At 37.7% G+C, this 20,772-nt stretch overlaps 1 protein-coding gene across 7 annotated transcripts in view; it reads right to left on the bottom strand.

The window, feature by feature from the left end:
• Mapk10 (mitogen-activated protein kinase 10) overlaps positions 1-20,772 on the bottom strand; it is a 302,698-nt gene that overhangs the window by 13,123 nt on the left and 268,803 nt on the right. For all 7 annotated transcript variants that reach the window (XM_004661592.2, XM_004661594.2, XM_004661591.2 and 4 more), the window contains 2 exons: positions 6,486-6,549; positions 4,569-4,646 (listed from right to left, as the gene is read on the bottom strand). In XM_004661592.2, coding sequence (XP_004661649.1) covers positions 4,569-4,646; positions 6,486-6,549 — 142 coding nt within the window. The remainder of the gene's footprint in view (positions 1-4,568; positions 4,647-6,485; positions 6,550-20,772) is intronic.

Here is a 20,772-nt window from a genome sequence, read left to right as displayed (position 1 = left end):
GTTCTCATTATCATTTGACTCTATAAATTTTTTGATTTCCTTTTTGATTTCTTCATTGACCCACTCATCATTTAGTAGTGTATTGTTTAGTTTCCATGATTTTGTGTATGCTCTATAGCCTTTCTTGCTACTGATTTGTAGTTTAATTCCATTGTGGTCAGATAGAATGCAAGGAATTATTTCAATTTTCCTGAATTTGTTAAGATTTGCTTTGTGTCCTAATATATGGTCTATTTTAGAGAATGTTCCATGTGCTGCTGAAAAGAATGTATATTCTGCAGCCTTTGGATGAAATGTCCTATATATATCTGTTAGGTCCATTCCTTCTATAACCTAATTTAGTCCAGATGCCTCTCTGTTTATTCTTTCCCTGGATGACCTGTCAATTGATGAGAGTGGGGTGTTAAAGTCACCCACCACCACTGTGTTTGGTGTTATCTGTGACCTTAGTTCTAATAGTGTTTGTTTGACGAATTTGGGAGCCCCCATGTTAGGTGCATATATCTTTAGGATTGTAAAGTCCTCCTGTTGGAGTGTGCTCTTAATCAATATAAAGTGACCTTCCTTATCTTTCTTGACTAACGATGGACTACAGTCTACCCTGTCTGATATTAGGATAGCAACCCCTGCTTGTTTTCTAGGCCCATTTGCTTGAAACACCGTATTCCAACCTTTCACCCTAAGATAATATCTATCCTTTGTAGAAAGATGAGTTTCTTGGAGACAACAAATTGTAGGATCCTGCTTTTTGACCCAGTCTACAAATCTATGTCTTTTTGTTGGGGCATTGAGACTGTTGATATACAAAGGTGTGTATTTATGTTTGCCATTTTTTTTTGTGTGTGTGTTTCTGGTTCTACCTGTGCTCTCTTCTGTTAACTGGTATTTGAGTATAGCTGGTTTTTTCTAGGTTCCTTATATGTGTGCTTTTCCTTTTGTTCAGCATGGAGGATTCTATCAAGTATTTTCTGTAGAGCTGGTTTTGTCTTCAAATACTCCTTTAACCTGCTTTTGTCATGGAATGTCTTTATTTCTCCATCTATTTGAATGGATAACTTTGCAGGATAAAGTAACCTTGGTTGACAGTTGTTATCTTTCAGAACTTGGAATATATCACTCCAAGCCCTTCTGGCTTTAAAAGTTTGTGTTGAATAATCTGCTGTAATCCTGATGGGCTTGCTTTTGTAGGTAACTTGATTTTTCTCTCTAACTGCTTTCAATATTTTTTCTTTGGTGTGTGTGTTTGGAAGTTTGATTATAATATGGCGAGGGGAGGTTCTTTCTGGGTTTTGTCTGGCTGGGGTTCTAAAGGCTTCCTGTATCTGTATTGGCACCTCTTTCCCAATTTGGGGGAAATTTTCCTCTATGATTTTGTTGAAGATGCCTACTATGCCTCTGGAGTGGAGTTCTTCTCCTTCTACTATGCCCTGAATTCTTATATTGGATCTTTTCATAGTGTCCCGAATATCTTGAAATTCCCACTCATACTTTTCTATAAGTTTGTCTTTCTTTTTGTTGGACTGCATTAGGTCTGCCACCTGGTCTTCTAGCTTAGATATTCTGTCCTCTCCCTCATCCATCCTACTGGTGAGATTTTCTACAGAGTTTTTTATTTCATTAACTGTGTTCTTCATTGCTAGTAATTCTGACTGGTTTTTCTTTATTATTTCTATTTCCCTATTTATGTCTTGTATTACCTTCTTTATTTCATTAAATTGGTGTCCTGCCTCTTCTTTGATTCCTTTGATTTCCTCTTTGATTTCTTCTTTGATTGTTTTTGTGTGTTCTTTGACCTCTTTGAACATATTTATAATTATTCTTTTGAACTCTTTCTCAGGCATTTCCTCTAACTTTTTCTCACTGGAGGACATTTCTGATGCATTAATACTTTTAGGTGGATTTATATCGTCTTGCTTTTTAGCGTTTCTTGTGTTATAATGTATTTATTTTTGCATCTTGGATTAAGTTAATGCTTGGATTTTCTAGCTAGCTGTGTATTCTTAGCTGTATCAATTGATTTGATGTAATATATTTTCAGGGTAGGGCCTTAAGGTATTAGGTGTGGCTCTTAAAACTCTCAGAGTATCTACAAAGATGTTCTTAGGGGTTGAGTTTCCCTGCTATAGGAGTATTCAAGCAGGCTGAGTGGAATAAAATACAGGTAGATTCTAAAATTTAACTAAACACTGTACACATTCAATCAAAAACAGGCACGAGTATGTATGCAAGAGTAGTTATTATAATGACCAGATCCTCTATCAACAAAGAGGTTTAGATTTCTGGTCTGTTGAGGGATCCAAGTCAGCTTGTGGCCAAGTGAGACCCTTCCCTGGTGCAATCCCAGTTACCTTGGGTGATTTTAGTCACAGTCAAGTTGCTGCCTGGGTCGTCGGGCTGCTGTTCTGATTTTTGGAGCTGGGCACTTGCTTTTCCTATGGGGCAAACTGAGCTGCTGTTGCTGCCTCTGCTGCTGCTGTAGCTGCCACTGCTGGAGCCACCACTGCTGCTGAAGCTGCTGCTGCTGTGTCCACTGCTGCTGCTCCCCCTGAAGCTGCTGCTGTGGGATCTGCCGCTGCTGCCGCTTCTGGGTCTGCTGCTGCTGGGGCCGCTGGTACCGGTGCTGGAGCCGCTGATGTTGCTCCGGAACTCTGCTCCTGCTTGGGTCCCGTTGTCAGCCCAAGTTGGCGTGGCCAGGTCCCGGGCCGCTGCTCTGTTTGCTGGAGCTGGGCTCAGGCGGTGGGGGAGGGGAGGGAGCCGCGGCTGCTCTGGTTCTCTCGCTGTTTCACGTGTTCTTCTACCTCACGGTCTGCTCCTCCGCTGCCCGCTGCCGCTCTCCCCTCACGTGTCCCCAGTTGCGGAGTGCGCGGTGTGAGGGGAAAATCCCGCACCTGGCTTTTCCTGCGGCTCAAGCCGAGTCTGGCAGTTTTCTGCTGCGCCACGGCCGCGGCGGTTGGCCGAGCTGCCGGAGCCGCTTTTCCCGCCTGTACAGGCTCTGGATGCTCTATAACTCTTCTACTTCTCCACTGCCGCTTCAATTACCTATACACCTCACTTTTTAGTAAAAGTGTGTATTTTGCTGAGTTTTTTTGGTCTTTTTCCCCCCTAGGCTGCTTTAGCGTGGTACCTACGCCGCCATCTTAACCGGAAGTCCCATAAGTAGATTTTGAATAGCCTAGGATATTGAAATATTTCTCTGAGTGTATCTGTGTTTTACATTTACAGAAGATTAACTAAGGGGAGAATTGAGCTTGGAGAGGAAAACAGAAACAATGAAAAACAAACAAACAAACAAACAAAAAACCCCTTTGTCATCTTCTTAGCAGTTCACGATATGAACTGCTCTGCTTTGCCACTCTCTCCCTGCCATTTGGACTGATTTCTCTGCAATCATGAACTAAAATAAGCCTCATGTCTATTAGAGAGAAAATCAAGAAATGGCTGAACTATGTCTGTATGGATGTGATAGTGGCTAAGGTTGCAAGTTAAAGAACAGTATTGCCATAAGGCATGGTGGCCACAAGCCTTTAATCCCAGCACTTGGAAGGCAGAGGTATGAGGAACTCTATTGACTCCAAGGCCAGTGTAAGACTACATAGCAGATTCCAGGTCAGCATGGGCTAGAGTGAGACCCTACCTTGAAAAACCCAAAAAGAAAGAAAGAAAGAAAGAAAGAAAGAAAGAAAGAAAGAAAGAAAGAAAGAAAGAAAGAAAGAAAGAAAGATGGAAGGAAGGAAGGAAGGAAGGAAGGAAGGAAGGAAGGAAGGAAGGAAGGAAGGAAGGAAGGAAACATTGCTACAAAGAATTGATTATCTCATCCTATAACTTTATCCTTAAAACATTTATAGTACATTTGTTTATTAAATATTACATCCAATTGAGTTTTTGTCTTAACTAGTTATTTTCACCCTTCCTTCTTGAGGCATAAGTACAATATTTAAACCTAAAAATAATCCCTCACATTCATTAAAAGGCTTCATGTTTAGAACACAGGTCTTAGGAAAATATAGTATTAACAAATGGAAGTAAAGTATTTCAAGCAAACTCAAAGTGTAATACAAGATCAGTAAAAATTATGTAAGTACAAACGTATATTTGAATCTGCAGATGACAAATTAAAGGTTATCTAAGCTGATTTTATTTAGAATCTATCTTAGAAGATGATTCCATTTTTGTTATACCAAATTTTGAAAAAGTTCAACATTGAGACTGAGTGAGAGAAGAGATTCTGGCTGGAATGTTGGAATCTTGACTCCTCCCCTGGCCTAGTGGTCAAGAGGGCACTAGAGCATCACATTTTCATGATCAGCCTTTACCTTTGACCAGCTCATGCTAAAATATCTGCAGGATCCCTCTACCTGAAAGCCAATTCTGTAAAAATTTACTGAGCTAGGTCAACAAAATTATAATGGTGAGATTGAAAGTATGTGATCAGAATAAGTAAAAGTAAGATAACAGTGTAATAATAATTTGTATTTGTTACCAGGCTCCAAATTGGTGACAAATCCCCCTTCATAGGTCAAGCAAACACAAAAGTACTGGTTTATTGGTTATTCACTGAGAGTGAGTACCTGAAGGAGAAGGCTGTCCTTTTACTACGCCATTTTTAGTCTTTTCTTCTGAATTCATTACTTCCTTATAGATAAGTTCTGTAAGAAACAGTTGTCCATGTTATTATAAAAATATGTCCTCAGTCTATAATTTTACTAGTTAGTGATAAATAAGAGTATTTTAATTGATTTGAGTGAATTGTGAAATTACTGGGATATTTCTAAATATTCTACTATATTTCCTTACCTTTAGCATAGAACTTGGCAGAAGTAGAGCCTCAATACAGTAGTTAAATAAATAACTACAAGAAAAGTTTATTATAACTTTCTGAATTCTTGAGGACTCATTCCTTCTATTGCTATCAATTATTAATTTTTAACAGATCCATTTGGTTGTTTATTTTTGTGGCATAGAGAGGAAACCTGGAGCCTTTGATGTGATAGGAAATCTTCACTTGCTGACTTTTATTCTCAAAAAAATTTCTAACTTCAAAAATTCATTTTTCTTTTATATTTAGCTCCTTTGTGCAAATTCTCATAACTTTAAATGATAATCAATTCTTATGACTTCCATATCATAAATCATCTTTCTTTCAGACTTACAGCTTGGGTATGTAAACCTAAGCACATCCAAATCCCAATATACTACAAACTTCATTCTGTTAATTCCCAACCTGGCATTATTTTTGGCTTTCTCATTGTTACAGCTAAAGTTGGAAAACTTTAGTTCTTTTTTATCTTGCCCCCTTGTGGTAAAAGTCACGCAGCCTTTCTCATTCTCCTTGACGGTGGTATACATTTTATATGACTACCATCCTTTATGGGTACATTTTGTCTGGTTCAGTGAGTGTACCTCATTCTCAAATGACAGAGGTACATCCTATTACCTGACTATTGATCTGTTTCTAGTAATGTCCTGTTTTTACTTAAACCAAAGCAAGCTCTTTCCATATATCATCTGCCATAAACTTTTAGTTCATTTGCTCATTTTTCTACTTCACTGTTACGTCCAGTGACCAGTGGAAGCTCTTTATAACAAATTTTCCTTATTCCTACCAATCCTTCTCCCCATGGAGCCTTCACCTTGTGTTTTTCTTTTCCCAAACTGTATTTTTTTAGTTCTTTAAAGGAAGCTCAAAATTACCTTCCCTTTAAGTTCTTCTCCACTTAGTTCTAATCATTTGATAGTTTCCATATTTCCTGCATTCATTCTTCTCTGTAGTTATATTAGTTTGAAAAGTTTTTATATATATTTTACTGGTTTTCTGCTTTGTTTCAATCAGAACATAATTTTGAAAATGCAGTATAAATTTAGAGCAGTTTTATTGAAGAAAATATGGATGATACATTGACTGATTTTTTTTTAATTTAAAGAGAAACAAACCCCTTAGATATACATTATACTTAAACTCTCAAGTTATGAAAATGCAATAACTAATTCATGTTAACTAAATTTCATTTTCTCATGCTTATGTACATTTCAAGTTGAATTGTCACTTTGTATACATACGTGGAAGTTTGACTTTGAAATTTTGAATAAAGCTTGACCTTTACCTTGGCAAACACTGTTAGCACTACTGGATGCAGGTGTCAACAATTACTACTTTTCATTTCTGAGCAGATATAATATTGCTACCAAGAGGAAAAGACATGAAGTCTGAGTAGCTTTGAAGACAATCACTCTTTATTTTTGTGTCACTGATTTGTTTATTGCAGTGCTGGGGACTGAACTCGGAGCCTTGTATATACTAGGCAAATAGTCTACCAATTGAGTTCCATCACCGGTCTAGTCACAGCCCTTTAAAATTTATCTACTAGTAAATTGAAGATGATAATACTTTCTGAATCCTGAATATAGGATTTAGAGAGGATTAGATACTTTGCGCATTCTGAGTTTCAATAAAGCAAAAGGTACACATTTTTAAAGAGTAAACTCACCTTTCCATTCTTCAATGGTGTGTTCCCTTTCATCCAGCTGCTTGTCATAGATCTGAGGTGGAGGCTGCAGAATATAAACAAATAATACATTTTGTATAATTGCCTAAACCTAATGAAACTCTTACAATACATGAAAATACATCACCATTCATTAATTTTGGTGGTGATCACAACCTTATATAAGTTTCTTCTGGCCACACGACCTGTCCTGATACTCTCCCAAGTTGATAAGTTCTTGTTCCATTTAGACCTTATCTGAAGAGCAGTCTATAATGTCTCTCAACAGACTACACAGTATGAGTTACCAGTGCCGCCAGGTGAATTTGAGCATGCTTTTAATCCCAGCACTGGAGAGGAGAAGTTAGGAGGATTACTGTGAGTTTGAGGCCAGACTGAGACTACAGAGGAAATTCCTGTCTAGAATGAGATGCTACCTAGAAAACCCCCCAAAAGCCTAGTGCAAAGAAAATTTACATTGATCATTTTTTCTTAAAACATTATGACATGACTTTATATATAAAGCCTATGTTGAAATGGTCCTATTATTTCTCCTCTCAGATAGAAGAAACTTCCAGTTAATTATAGAAGTGGGTTGCTTTGACTTCTGAGTGGCCCTTGAGTTAGTTTTCTGAAATGACAAAGCCTTCATTCTGACTCAACACAGTCACAACTTTTCCTATGTCAAGTCTGGATATGAGCAGGGCATATTTTCACAGACCCATATGCCTCTCAGGATAGATGTTCTCAGATAAGCTTTCCAGTTAATTGTATGTGCACCTGGGAGGATCCATTGTGGAAGCTAGGGTAGCTCTAAAGTAGGCCTACATAATACAGAATGAAAAAAAAAAAAGTTATCAAAAAACATGTTAGGGCTGGAAAGATGCCTTAGCAGTTAATGCACTTGCCTATGAAGCCCAAGAACTCAGGTTCAATTCCCCAGGACCCAAGTAAGCCAGATGTACAAGGTGGCACATGTGTCTTGGGTTAGTTTGCAGCAGCTGGAGGCCTGGGAGCACCCATTCTCTCTCTCCCCCTCCCCCACATAAACACATAAATAAATAGAAATTAAAAATACATTACTATGAGGAAGAGAAAAGTTTGACAAATGAGCTATCTTAGACAGGAGAGGATTGAGTGTAGGCAAGAGTTATGGAGGTTCTAGTACCAGAGTTCAGTACTGAAAAGCAATAGTTTTGTGAGACTGAGAGAGAATAAAGGTGATTCATGTCTATTAATACATGGATTCCTCAAAGAAATTCAGTAAACAGGAAGGTTCTCAATAAAAATTTTAAACACACTATCCTGCTCCCATGAGATTCTTTGGCCCGTGAAGAGCACCTAAGTGCCACAGGGCCCTTCTTCATTGCATTCTGATGTTCTGGTAGCCTGAGTAGTGAGAAATTCAAACATACATCCTACCCTGGCACACTGAGAGAGCCATCATCCTAGCCTGGCATGCTGGGGGAGCTCCCATCCTATGGAAATAGCTGCCTATAAAGATAGAACACTGCCCAAGTGTGGTGAGGCAAATTTGCATACTAGTGAGACATGACCACCGATAGAACAATTATTCAGGTTGCACAGGGGTTGCTATTGGGACAGGAAGTTTTAGGTATTCGGAGGTGGCTTGGTAGGGTTACTCAGCCGGAGCCAGCATGCTAACTATTAGATAAAAGGAGAGCTCTCGAGAACCAATAAACACTGACCTAATACAGGCAAAGGGGTCGGGTACTCAGGCACTACACTGTGACTTGACTGGGGTTGACCCTCCTCATCAAACTGTAAAGGACTTCTAAGTGACATGAATTTAGTGACTTCATGAGAATACTAAAGCATTTGTGAAAGGGCTAAGTGGATTTGTAGGTTTCTGCCTATGGCAGATGCCCTGCTGAGCCTTTCCTTGATGATGTGTAAGGCTGTTTTAGGTAGCTGTTCCAGATTACTGCAGGACAGCTCTCACAAACTCTCAGAGTTCCCAGCATTCTGTGCTTGCCTGGCACCTCTTTCTTCTAACAATAGACTTAGCTTAGGAACCTGCGTGACTAGCTTCCCCAAGAAGGAGATTTTTTCCATTCAAGTTTCAGAACTGAATGTAACTCCAGAGTGCAGTTCCTGCCAAAGTTAATAAATGCCCATTTCTGCTTGCAACAAAGCTATTTTGAGATTTATGTTGGAGCTCTAGCATGCAGATGGTGCTGATGTGTAAAGCATGAAGCACATTGACTCTAACCACAAACTACAAAGAGAGCAGAAAGCAAAGTGCTGAGTCCAAGATTTTTACTTTTAATAAATCAGGAGGGATGTTTTAAGCAAACTAGTGTTTATAGTTATCATTAAAACAAATGAGTTGCATGTTGAGGGTTGCATTTTTGTTTTAAATTTTCTAAAAGGATCAAGCAAATTGTATACACAGGGGAAGGGTACATTCACATAAATTCACATAACTATGCCTGTTAAGTGACATTATAAAATCGTTATTGGCCAATAATCCAAAGAGAGTAACATCATAAAACACACACACACACACACACACACACACACACACACACACACACTTAGATAGAAATCATTAGCATGTGATAGCCAATAACAGAATCCGCCTTCCTGTGCTAAAGAAAAGTTTGTGTTTGAGACTCTTGTTTTCCTTTTTCACAATCCTAGTAAATAGGAGTGACTCTCTTTTGGTAGGTTACAACTAAGTAACAAAGAAACAAGAAACAGTAATCAAGACAAATGTGTAATGTATAGAGCATTACATGGCCACTCTGAAGTATGAAATAATACAATTCACTTATTCATCTATTAAATTCATTTACTCAATATATGTCCTGCATATGTGATGTATCAGATTATTAAAAATGGTATTTTGCCTGGTGTGTTGCTCATGCCTTTAATCCCAGCACTTGGGAGGCTGATGTAGGAAGATTGTCATGAGTTCTTCCATATGTGTATATGTATCTGCAAAGAATATTAGAAGAGTTCTATAAAAAGAAAATTAGACATGTGTCTGAGGATAGAGATGTTGCCAGGAAATCATTAGGGCAGGATAAATCAAGATGGCCTTAGTTAGGTATGAAGTCTGGTACGGAACAGACTTCTGAAAATGAAGAGAGATGACTGACAGATGTTAAGGAAATTGTATGACTAAATTTATTATTGTGTTGAAGAATAGGAAGCAGTGAGAATAAAAACAGAGAGAACTACTGTATGATACAGGAAATATTTACTAAAAGGTCTGACTAGGATTGGGAAGGGGAAGATAGACAGATGATATAGATTCAAAATAATGCATACATCTTAGTAAATAAAACTGATATAACCTATTGATTGAACCTATGCAAAGAAAGACTAGCTGCTTCATTTTTAAACTGAGTATCTAGACAGATGATTGTATTTATTGATGGAACCATCTGAAGAAATAAAATCAACAAGATGTAAAATGAGATTGATACAGAAGTAACTCTAGATGCTATATGAAAAGATGTTTACTTGAAAATTAATTATATGACCTGATGTTCAGATAAATGATGCTGGTAAAGATTTGTAGATGTCTGAGCATTGGCAAGAAGATTCTGTTGAGACTGGGGCAGTTACTCAGGAAAGGAACTTGGGCAGAAAAAGCACAAGGGCCAGAGTGGACCCCCATTAGACACCAGGGTTGAAAGCTTGAACAAAGAAAGATAAGTGCACAAAGAAGAAAAGAAAAGCTGGAGAAATGCATGAAAAGGCAAGTGGTATAATCTTATTAAAGTCAAGTCAGCAGAGCATTTCCATGGAGGAAGCAATTTGCAGTTTCTGAAGTAAATGAACTTTTTTTTGGCTCTCATGGCATCATGTGAGGTGCCTCTGAAGTCTTTGAGAGTATCCAATACTTCAACATTGTTGTCAAGGCCAGGGAGATGCAAGTCCATCCTTGGCAGAGGACATTAATATAAGATGGCACTTAACAGATGGGAGAATATGAAATGAACATGTTCACTACCATTATTTATATCACATATGACCAAAGTAGTAAGTATGGCAGTAGAAGGAAACATACAGTTATAATCAATTGAGAATGCTCTCCCAAATCTGAGAGGTTGATACATGAAGATCTTTCTAGTTAAAAAAAATCATTTTTCCTTTCTGAGATGCCATTGCATTCTAAGCATTGTTTGTTTGTTTGTTTTTAACAGATACTATAATAATCCAGAACCAAGAAACTAAAACGATGGTTTGTGCAAAATCACATGGCTAATTACTGACAGAGTTTTTATTACAATCTAATTCATGACTAGGGAGATTGCTCGGTGAGTAAAGTGCTTATCTCACAAGAATGAGGACCTGAGTTTGATCCTCAGAACCCACATAAGTACCAGAGTGATACGGTCTGCACCTGTACTGGGAAAGGGAGTCAGGAAGTCCTCAGTCTAGTTGAAATGGTAAGATCCAGAAAATGAAATATGCTGTCTCAAAGGATATGCACAAGATTCCTTAGGAAGATACCCAGTGTTGCCATCTGGTTCCCACATGTGTGTGTCTGTGTGCGCACATGCACATACACATATATTAAAAAACAATTGAAAGGATAAGTCAGACCAAATAGTAGTAGAGTTTATTCTATAATAAATGATAAAACAATATTTAAAATTAACATATTTCAAAAGCAAGAAATAGAAACATCCCAATATGGTAACCATACCTCCTAGTTTGTACACAAGAAACCCACTTGGTGCCCACTGCTTTCAGTTACTAGTAACCCTCTTATCCTTATTTTTCATGTGGGGTGAACTAGAGGATAAAGAGGCTTGCTGTGGCATTCACGTTAGAGATCTGAGGTATACATTTATAGAGTACTTGAGGTATACAGTTATAGAGTACTTGAAGGTTAGAAAGGAAAACTAAATTGCAAAGTTTGCCCACAACTGGGGTTTTAATTCTTGCAGCTAGAGTTTATGCTTCTCCAAGGTACCAAGTCAGTGTTTTCTTCCATTTTCACTATATTCAATAATGGTGAACTTGGCTCTTGGAAAACAGTGTAAGGATGAGTACAATTGTACACATGGAATCAGAGACAGTGGAGCATGATCCCAGTTGTTGTTCTGTGGAGTTTTTATATGGTGGGAAAAAATTCTTACAAAATAGATCTCCATCTAATATGTATTCATTCTCTAATGGACCTCCACAAACTGTCTCTCTTTCTTGCGACAACTGCATATCATATGTTTAATGCATACTTCTTCATTGAGCCAGTGTGTTTATTTATTCTGTCCTTAATATTCTTGATAGTTCTTTATTCAACAACTTCATGTTAGTAATGCGAAACCATTTGGTGAGTATCTAGTGCCAGCCTTATTCATTGATAAATGAAAATATAGAAACTCTTGAGTAAAAGTCATATTTTCCAAGATTAGAGAGTTAATTAGAGACAATTATGGATAAACTTTATAGTTTCTCACAAGAAATGATGGGAGGCCTGTGTATATGAATGTGGTTGAGCGTGCGCACGGGTGCGACCAGATGCCGCAGCTCATGTACAGATGTGCTGCGGCCAGAGGAGGTGCTGGATGCCCCCTCTATCCCTGTTCTGTCATATTTACTTGAGACGAGGTCTCTCACTGAACCTGAAGCTCTCTGTTTTTGTTTGGTTGGTTGCTTTTCTCCGGTCAGATTGGTTGCCTTGGGAGCCCAAACAGTCATTCTGGCTCTCCCCTCTTCAACGCTGGGGTGACAGGCACATGCAACCATGCCCGAATTGGCTTTCTACATGGGTTTTGGGGATCAAAGTCAGGTGCTAGTGCTTGCACAGCAAATGCTCTTACCCACTGAGACTTCTCTTCAACCCCAAGTGAAAGGATTCCTATGAGCTGCAGAAATATTAATTTAGATAATTCAACACTTACAAAATATTTTTATTAACTATCCCAATGTTCTCATAGTCCACACACGTAACTCTATCTGGAAATGATCATACCAGTCAACATTTAGATTTCCTAAGTGGTTTCTGTCAAAATATTTTGGACATTAACACTTCTGCACATGACTCTCAAAGGAAATCAGAAGCAGATATGAGAAATCTAAGCTGAACAAAGTTCCATTTATGTATCTTGGAACCTTAAATAGACATTCTACTCTATGTCAGTCATGTTCTGAACAGCCATCAGGTTGTCAGTGTTTTCATTTTGTCTCTTTTGTACTAATTCTACATCTCTACCTCCATGTGTTATCTCTTCTGCTGCCTTTAAAAATATGTATTAATTGGCAGGGTGTGATGGCACTCGCCTTTAATCCCAGCACTCAGGAGGCAGAGGAAAGAAGATCACTGTGAGTTCAAGGCCAGCTGAGACTACATAGTGAATTCCAGGTCAGACTGGCTAGAGCGAGACTCTATCTTGAAAAACCAAAATAAATAAATAATAATAGTAAGATAAAATTTATTTATTTTGCGACAGAGATATGGAAATAAAGTGAGAAAATTGGTGTGTCATGGCCTCTGGGCTGCTGTAAAGAAACTCCAGAGGCATGTGCCACCTTGTACATGGGCATTAGGGAATTGGGAAGGCAGGTTCCACAGGCAAGCACCTTTAACTGCTGAGCCATATACCTAGCTCTCTATTGCCCTTTAGAGATGACAAGAAAAGTTTGAAATAGCGCTGTCTTTTGATATATGCATTTTCTAATAACTCAAGAGCTGGATCAAAGTTAATGACATTCTACCTCAATGAAACGTGCTTGTTTTTCTTATTAACATTAGTAGCTTGATTATTTCAAAATAAATAGCTTTTTGACCAAGATAGGCATTTTAAGTACACAAATGGATAGATTAGAAAATACATTTAAGGAGATGTGCATCTTAAAATTTAATACTTTCTTGAATATATGCACATAGGACTGATATTTCCAAATATTTAAAAAATTAATGAACATAACTTGTCTAATTTTTTTTATCCTAATCAGAAAATGAATTTAGTAGAATAACTAATACATAGAAATAAACATATATTTATTTTTTTGTTCATTGACTAATAGCTTATTTTAAAATGTTCTTTTATTTTTTCCACTAAAACATACATTCCTTATAGCATCAAACAGTAGTCCATTCCCTAAACTGAAACAAATCCAGACAGAGCTGACTTTCAAATACTAGAATAAGTCACTAATCTTCAAATGCACAGACATCAACATAAAGCAATATGAATATAGAAAACAAAGAAGTAGCTCATCCCAAAGCAAGAGAGACATAAGAATTGCCTGATGGGCTGGAGAGATTGTTCAGCAGTTAAGGTGCTTGCCTGCTGAGACTAAGGACCCAGGATAGATTCACAGTACCCACATAAAGCCAGTTGCACAGAGGCTCATGCATCTGAAGTTCATTTGTAGTGCCTGAGACCCTGGTATTCTCTCCCTCTCTCTCTTCCTCTCCTCTCTGATTGCAAACAAACAAATAAAAATATGAAAAATAGAACTGCCTAACAAAGAGCTCAGAATGATTGTTTCAACAAAGGTTGTTGAATTTAAAGAAAAAAATAAATACAACTTAGTGCAATCAATACTGAAATTATTTGTAAAAAAAAATAAGTAAAAAAATGATAAAGCTGACAAGTACAATGAATAAAGGGGAAGATAAAAGAGTGTCCATGACAGAACTGACCATACAGAAGATTCTGTGATCTCAGAGATAGATGATATGACAGCATGTCATTTAAGCAGAAGGAGAAAAGATTGATAAGGAATGAGGAGACTTTGTGCTAGCATGGGACAGCATCAAAACAAAAACTTCCATTGTCATGGAAGTTCACAAAGAGAAGAGGAAGACAATGGAGTAAAATTAATCAGAACAATACTTTCAAAATCTCTGAAAAGGTATAAATACCCAAGTTCAGGAAGGTAAAGTCTCTAATCCAACTTAATCCAAACAAGACTGTTCAAAGATGGATTCTAAGCAAATGATCAAATTGCAGAGACAAACTGAAGCTCTTGAAAGTAACAAAATGAAGCAATTAACAGATAGTTAAGATAGGTCAGGAGAAAAGTGGGATTATATGCACAAAGTACTATAAACAGGGCAAAAAAAAAAACAATAACCAGAACTCTATACCTGGAAAATCTGTCCTTAACAAGAGATTATAAAAAATAAGAGCCATGGATATTCATCCCAACTCAACTGCTTTCCAAGGAAAAATATGTTCTTCAAGGTAGTAGAGTAAGTGGTAATAAGTAACATCCAAACATGTAATTCTCAAACATGCTGGTGAAGTGAACACATAGTCAAATTGAGAATACTCAAGTATTTTAATAGCATCATGTAAATCACCTATATCTTTTGCATGATGTTTAAAAGGAAAAATCATCTTTACATACTAGCTATAACAATATGTGAAGAGAAATAATATGATAATTGTTACTTCAAAAAATTTAAACATCCCCAAAATTTAGGAGAAAGGGGTTCAAGCCAACTATAATCTCAGCACTTGAGAGGCTCATACAAGAGGATCAGGTGGTTGCAGGTCAAGATTGGTTTACCTGTGCAATGTAGCAAGATGCTGTCTGGACAAATGCAACAAACAGACCACACACAATAAAAGAACAGTTCACACCCAAAAACTGTGGCTATTTTGAAAAAAAAAATAAAAGAAGAGACAAATCTTGAAGAGGATTTGATCAAAAGTGGACCCTGTACGCTATTGTTGGGAATGCAAATTAACCTTTCAGGAAAATAGCATGGAGATTCCTCAAAACAGTAGACATAGAACTACCACATATATGATCCAGCAATCCTATTATTGCAGAAAATAGCAAAGGAGAAATTAAACTAGTATGTAAAATAAACCATCCAAACTATCATGCTTATTCCAATATCATTGATTTTTATTTATTTATTTGCATGTGGTTGGAGTAGGAGACATTCTAGGACCTCTTGCTACTGCGAATGAATATCTGCCCATATTCACAGGGATGAAGCCTGGGTAGCAGGCTTTGCAAATAAGCATCTTTAACCACTGAGCAATCTTCTCAGTCCCTACAACACCATAATAGCCAAGATAAGAAATCAACATGTGTCATTGATTAGAAAGAACACCTGATCCACGTATAAGTCATTACAATACAATGATGTGGGTATACCTGTAACTGCAGTAATTCAAGTGCAGACAAATACAGCATGGAACTTTCTGTTTGTAAAAAGCTGAACTAATGATAGCATAGTACAGTGGGAGTTATTGGGAAGAAATAGTCGAGATGGTCATCAAAGTATACATACTCTCTAAAACATGGTCAGAGAACAGAGCTGAAATGTTCTCATCTCAAAAATGAGGTGCTGCTTATGCTAATTATTTCTAGCTAACAATTCCATCATCCATACATAAAAAATATATAAAATTTGTATTTGTTAGTTTTGAAAATGGTCTGATGAGTTGAAAGTGCTCCTCTGGGATGTATGGTGGGCAGGGGTCTATTCTTCTGGAAACTGATCTGATCAGTTCCTTCTTTCCTAAAATGTCCTAGCAAGAAGATTTGAGAGGGTGATGTGAGTGTAAGTTTCCATTTGCAGGAGTGTTCCCAGGGTATCTTAGGAAGCAGAGAAAGAGGACAGACACGATGGCTTGACTGTGCCTGTTATATGTACTCTTTATTTCAAGCAGAGGTCATTCCGACCTCAGAGAATGAGCGTTAGGCAAAAAATAAAGATCACTTGGATTGGGTGAGATGTGAGATACTAAAAAATTTATGAATTCTGTTGCTTGGATGAAAAGGAAGCTGGGGGAGTGGTACCACAGCTGAATGCCTCCTGGGTTCAGATTTGATCATGTGGGATTAAGATTAATAGTGCAAGAGGAGACAGAGAAGATGCTATGTGGACAGGAGATGACCCTGGGTCCATATCCACCATTCTAATCTTGAAATGCTAATTCAAACTGTTAGATTTTTAGATCTGGAATTCATTCAGCAGAGTTATAAAAGACTATCTATGAATTTGAATTATTTATGGTGTTTACAAGGAAGGTTGTGGTGGAAGATGAAATTTCAAGGGAGAAAAGAAATAAGGGCTAAAAGCAAAGAACCCCTGGTACGCATGATTCTAAGAGAACCAGTGGTGGAGACTAGAGGTAGTGTGCTGTCACCATAGAAACCAAAGAGGAGTGGCGTCACTACAAAGGTGTCAGCTGCTAATGACAGAGAACATGGCTCCTTGGAGACTGCTGACATTTTCCAGAAAAGCTGATTCAAGGACTGTGAAGTAAAATGCAGTGATTATCATCAAGAAAGAATATGTTTTTTTGCTGTAAAGTTGGAAGGCACCTTTACTAAAAGCAGAACTATGGGCTGGAGAGATGGCTTAGCGGGTAAGCGCTTGCCTGTGAAACCTAAGGACACCGGTTCAAGGCTCTATTTCCCAGGACCCACGTTAGCCAGATGCACAAAGAGACGCACGCATCTGGAGTTCATTTGCAGTGGCTGGAGGCCCTGGAGCACCCATTCTCTCTCTCTATCTCTCTGCCTGTTGCTCTGTCCATCACTCTCAAATAAATAAGTTAAAATAAATAAATTAAAAGCAGAACTCTAACTTTGGCAAGTTGGTGTCGATTATTCCATACTGAAATGGCAGTATAAGAGAAAGTGAGGTAGCTTGATTTGGTAGTTTACGGTGACTGGATACCTGAATGTAAAGACAGAAATGTCTTTGGACCTATCTTTGCAGTCTCCACTTTGCTAGAAATCAAAGTATGATATGACTTTTTAATCTGTTCCCTAGATCTATTCCACAAACAACCTGAATCTCTCTGGGAAGGGAAGTCTCTTCTAGAAGTTAAATCTAATACTGACATTGTGGTTAGTCAGGTTCCACCCCTCCAGAACTTGGGATCATGGTTGGCTTCTTCCTGAGAGCCTCTATCCCAGACCAGTCAGCTGTACCTCTGGCTCACCTGTGCCAGTAGGTAAAGCCCACTACAGCAAGGTTATAAATACGTTTATAGGGAAGGGCAGTCTCTCTGCACCAGCTCTTGAACTGCTAGGTTCTGGTCCCGCATGGATTCTCTGCTTCCTCCTGCTCTCCACACAAGAGGAGCTCTCTGTACTTTCTTATCTTTCTAAATTGCTTTTCATGTTTCTTTTAGGCCCATGGGCTCTCAGACCATGTGGGTGTATTCGTTTTTCTTCCCTTGCTTTTGTACATTCCTAAACAAATACAAATATTTAATAATTATCCTTCTTCAGTCTTATAATCCAATTTGCTTAAAAGTAGATACCAAATAAGGGTTTAGGGTTCAAGGACTCTATTCCTGAACCCCTAACATCCCATATCAAATAGCGCTTGTTTATTTGTATTAAGTAACTGCCATCAGACATAGAGAGTTAGGGCACACATGGGTGAAGAACAGACCCACATCCAGGAAAACAAGATCACAAATGTTAATGCTGTCTTGTGTCTTTTCTAAGCTTTCATACCGGACACTATGAGAATATCATCTGTTTTCTCCTAGACATCTTCATCCTGCTACCATTCCCACAACACTGATTTTTACATAATTATCTCACTTATCCATAATGACAAACCACCCCTTGCACTATGCAAGTGAAACACAAAAATCAAACATTCCACCAGTAAGTGGACATAGCAACATTTAAACCCACATCCATGTGAATAAAAAAATCCATGCTGTGTGTGGGGGGGTGCCTGTGTGTGTGTATGTGTCTGTATGTGTATGTGCTCGCAAGCATGTGTGTTGCCTTTACATTTATATATATATGTATGTATATATATATATGTATTTATTTATTTATATATATGTACATATATATGTATTTATTTATTTATATATGTGTATATATATTTATATATGTGTGTGTGTATGTGTATATATATATACATATATATATATATATATACATATATATATATATATATATATATATATATATATATGGCTTATAACATAATTCTTAATTTAACCCATTGAAATAAAAAAATTAAATGTTTTTTTAGGCAAAAATCTCAACATAGACTATTATGAGGGAAAAGGTAATGTGATGTTTACCTGGAGAGACTTTCCAAATGATGTTAGTAACCTAGATTAAATTTGCATGTCTTCAACACCTGGCCTGCAGTGTTCTTGTACTGTTGCTGCCACCTTGTGGTAGAAGAGTGAATACACCAGCATGTGTGATTTCATTGTTTGCACCCAAAGGCTCAAACTCAGGCCTTCTCAGCCATAGATGAACAGCCAAATCACCTGAGAGCTTTAAAGTCCTGAAACTGCTCCAGAGTTTCTAATAGCCTTGAAGTGAAGTGGCCATTGGAACACTTTCAAACACACCTTGTGATTATAATGGGCAGCTGAGATAAGACCTCTGTTCCAGCGCCCAGCTGGTTAGGCAGTAGCAAAAACAAGTTTTGTCTTTTAGCTAAGTATGCTTAACTAAGTGGCCTGTGTTTCTTGGTAGAATAAAATGATTTCTGGACATGTGAAAGAGCAAAGAACAACTGGGAATCTCATCAGAGTGAACAAGAGATGTGCAGGTCTTAAAGAAGGGCCTTTTGGCCAAGTAGCAAGGAGAACCTCAGAGCCTAAGTGATTTCCTGGAAGGAGTGATAGAGACAGCAGCAGACCCAACCCACTGAGTCCCTGGTACCAGGAAATTGGTGACTTAGTTGGCAATGTAATCAATTCATATAATGCTTGATTGAACAGAAAATGAATTCTAGATGTAGCACACATAAAAATTACCAGGGTAATAGAATTTGTGGTGTGAGAAACCTTGTTCACATACTGTTCCTCAGAGATAGCATGGCAACAAGCAAGCAAGGGAACTGTTGAAAGTCAGCAATGCAAATTGTTAGTTATGTGAAGTGAACATAATTGGAAGGCTTCATTAGCTAATGCTCCAGTGGTCTGTGAAGGAGGCTAGATGCAGCTTTCCCTGCTTTTCTTTCTGCTCTGTACTTGTCTCAGCTGTTAGGTCACAAAGTTGTTCGAACGGTTTTGTTATCGAAAACTATAGTCAGTTCTTCAACATGGAAATTCTCTTTGCTACTCAATGGAGATGAAATTTTCCTGTGATTTGTTACCTAAAGAGATCAGTACTTGCATCAGTCTTTCTATTCATCCATCTTACATATAGATTTAACCTACTATTATGTGCTATTACTCATCCTAGAATCTTACCTCACTCAAGCCTCAGATCTATGTCTTTACAATTCATGTAGTTCACTAGCTTCTAAATATCTTTTTAAAGATTTTGTTTAGTTGCAAGGAGAGAGAGAGAGAATGGGTGCACCAGTGCCTCCAGCAAATGAAGTCCAGATGCACACTACTTTGCACATGTGGCTTTACATGGGTACTGGAGAATCAAACCCAGGTCATTGGGCTTTTCAAGCAAACACATTAACCACTAATCCATCTCTCCAGCCCCTAAACATCCATAGTCATCTTCTCATGTCCACCTTAGGGCATCATCAGCTCTAACCTATCAGCTTCAGGCCTGCATTTTTGCCTTCCATCAGGTTATTCCCTACTCCAGTTTTACTTTACAGGTAGAATTAAGTTTTGAAAGTGTAAGTGTAATCACTCTATTTTTATGTCTGTTAATGAATATCTCCTCTTTACCCTAGGACACATTGCATAGTTCATAACAGTGCTTGAAACCACTACCTTCCTGGTTCCTGTAAACCAGACAAAACTAACGTCTAGCTCTTCTCCACTAAGTTAATTAACCCAAAGGTCTGCAATACCCCCAAAACTTTTCCTACCTTGAGTTTAACATACATGGTTTTGATTTGCCTGTCTTTCTTTACTTGGAAAATTCCTGCTTTATCTTTCATGTTTCCTTTTAATAACTAGTCCCTCCCAGAAGCCTTCTCTAACCTACATTGCTAAACTAAGCTTTTTCTGTGTGGTTCCTTTATGTTGGTATTTAAAATTTGGACCACTTATCATTCAACATATATTATTTGTCTCCTTAGTATATCATAGGACAAATAATCAAGAATAAAGATTATGCTCTTGTTGGATAATGTCTAGTGCTGGATCTAATACATACTTGATATTCAACAAGCAGAAACAGGTGCATAAATAATAATTATTGTGTTCAAAATACAGACCTAAAAATTTAGAAACTTTTGTCAGTTAACAAGATTAAATAAATGGCTCAACCCTGTCATGTATTTAGACATACCAGTAGGTTTCAGCTTTGTACATACACACATAAACCACAGTCTTGGTCAAGATTAAATATACATTAACATCTATCAACATTAGGGGTCTTCATTTGCAAATGTAGGTGAAATCTTTCAACTGATATTTATTAT

This window comes from Jaculus jaculus, chromosome 2, assembly GCF_020740685.1.
Source record: "Jaculus jaculus isolate mJacJac1 chromosome 2, mJacJac1.mat.Y.cur, whole genome shotgun sequence".
NCBI classification, from domain to species: domain Eukaryota; kingdom Metazoa; phylum Chordata; class Mammalia; order Rodentia; family Dipodidae; genus Jaculus; species Jaculus jaculus.
The sequence above is the reverse complement of the archived record's forward strand: the minus strand, read 5'-3'. Positions and strand labels throughout refer to the sequence as shown.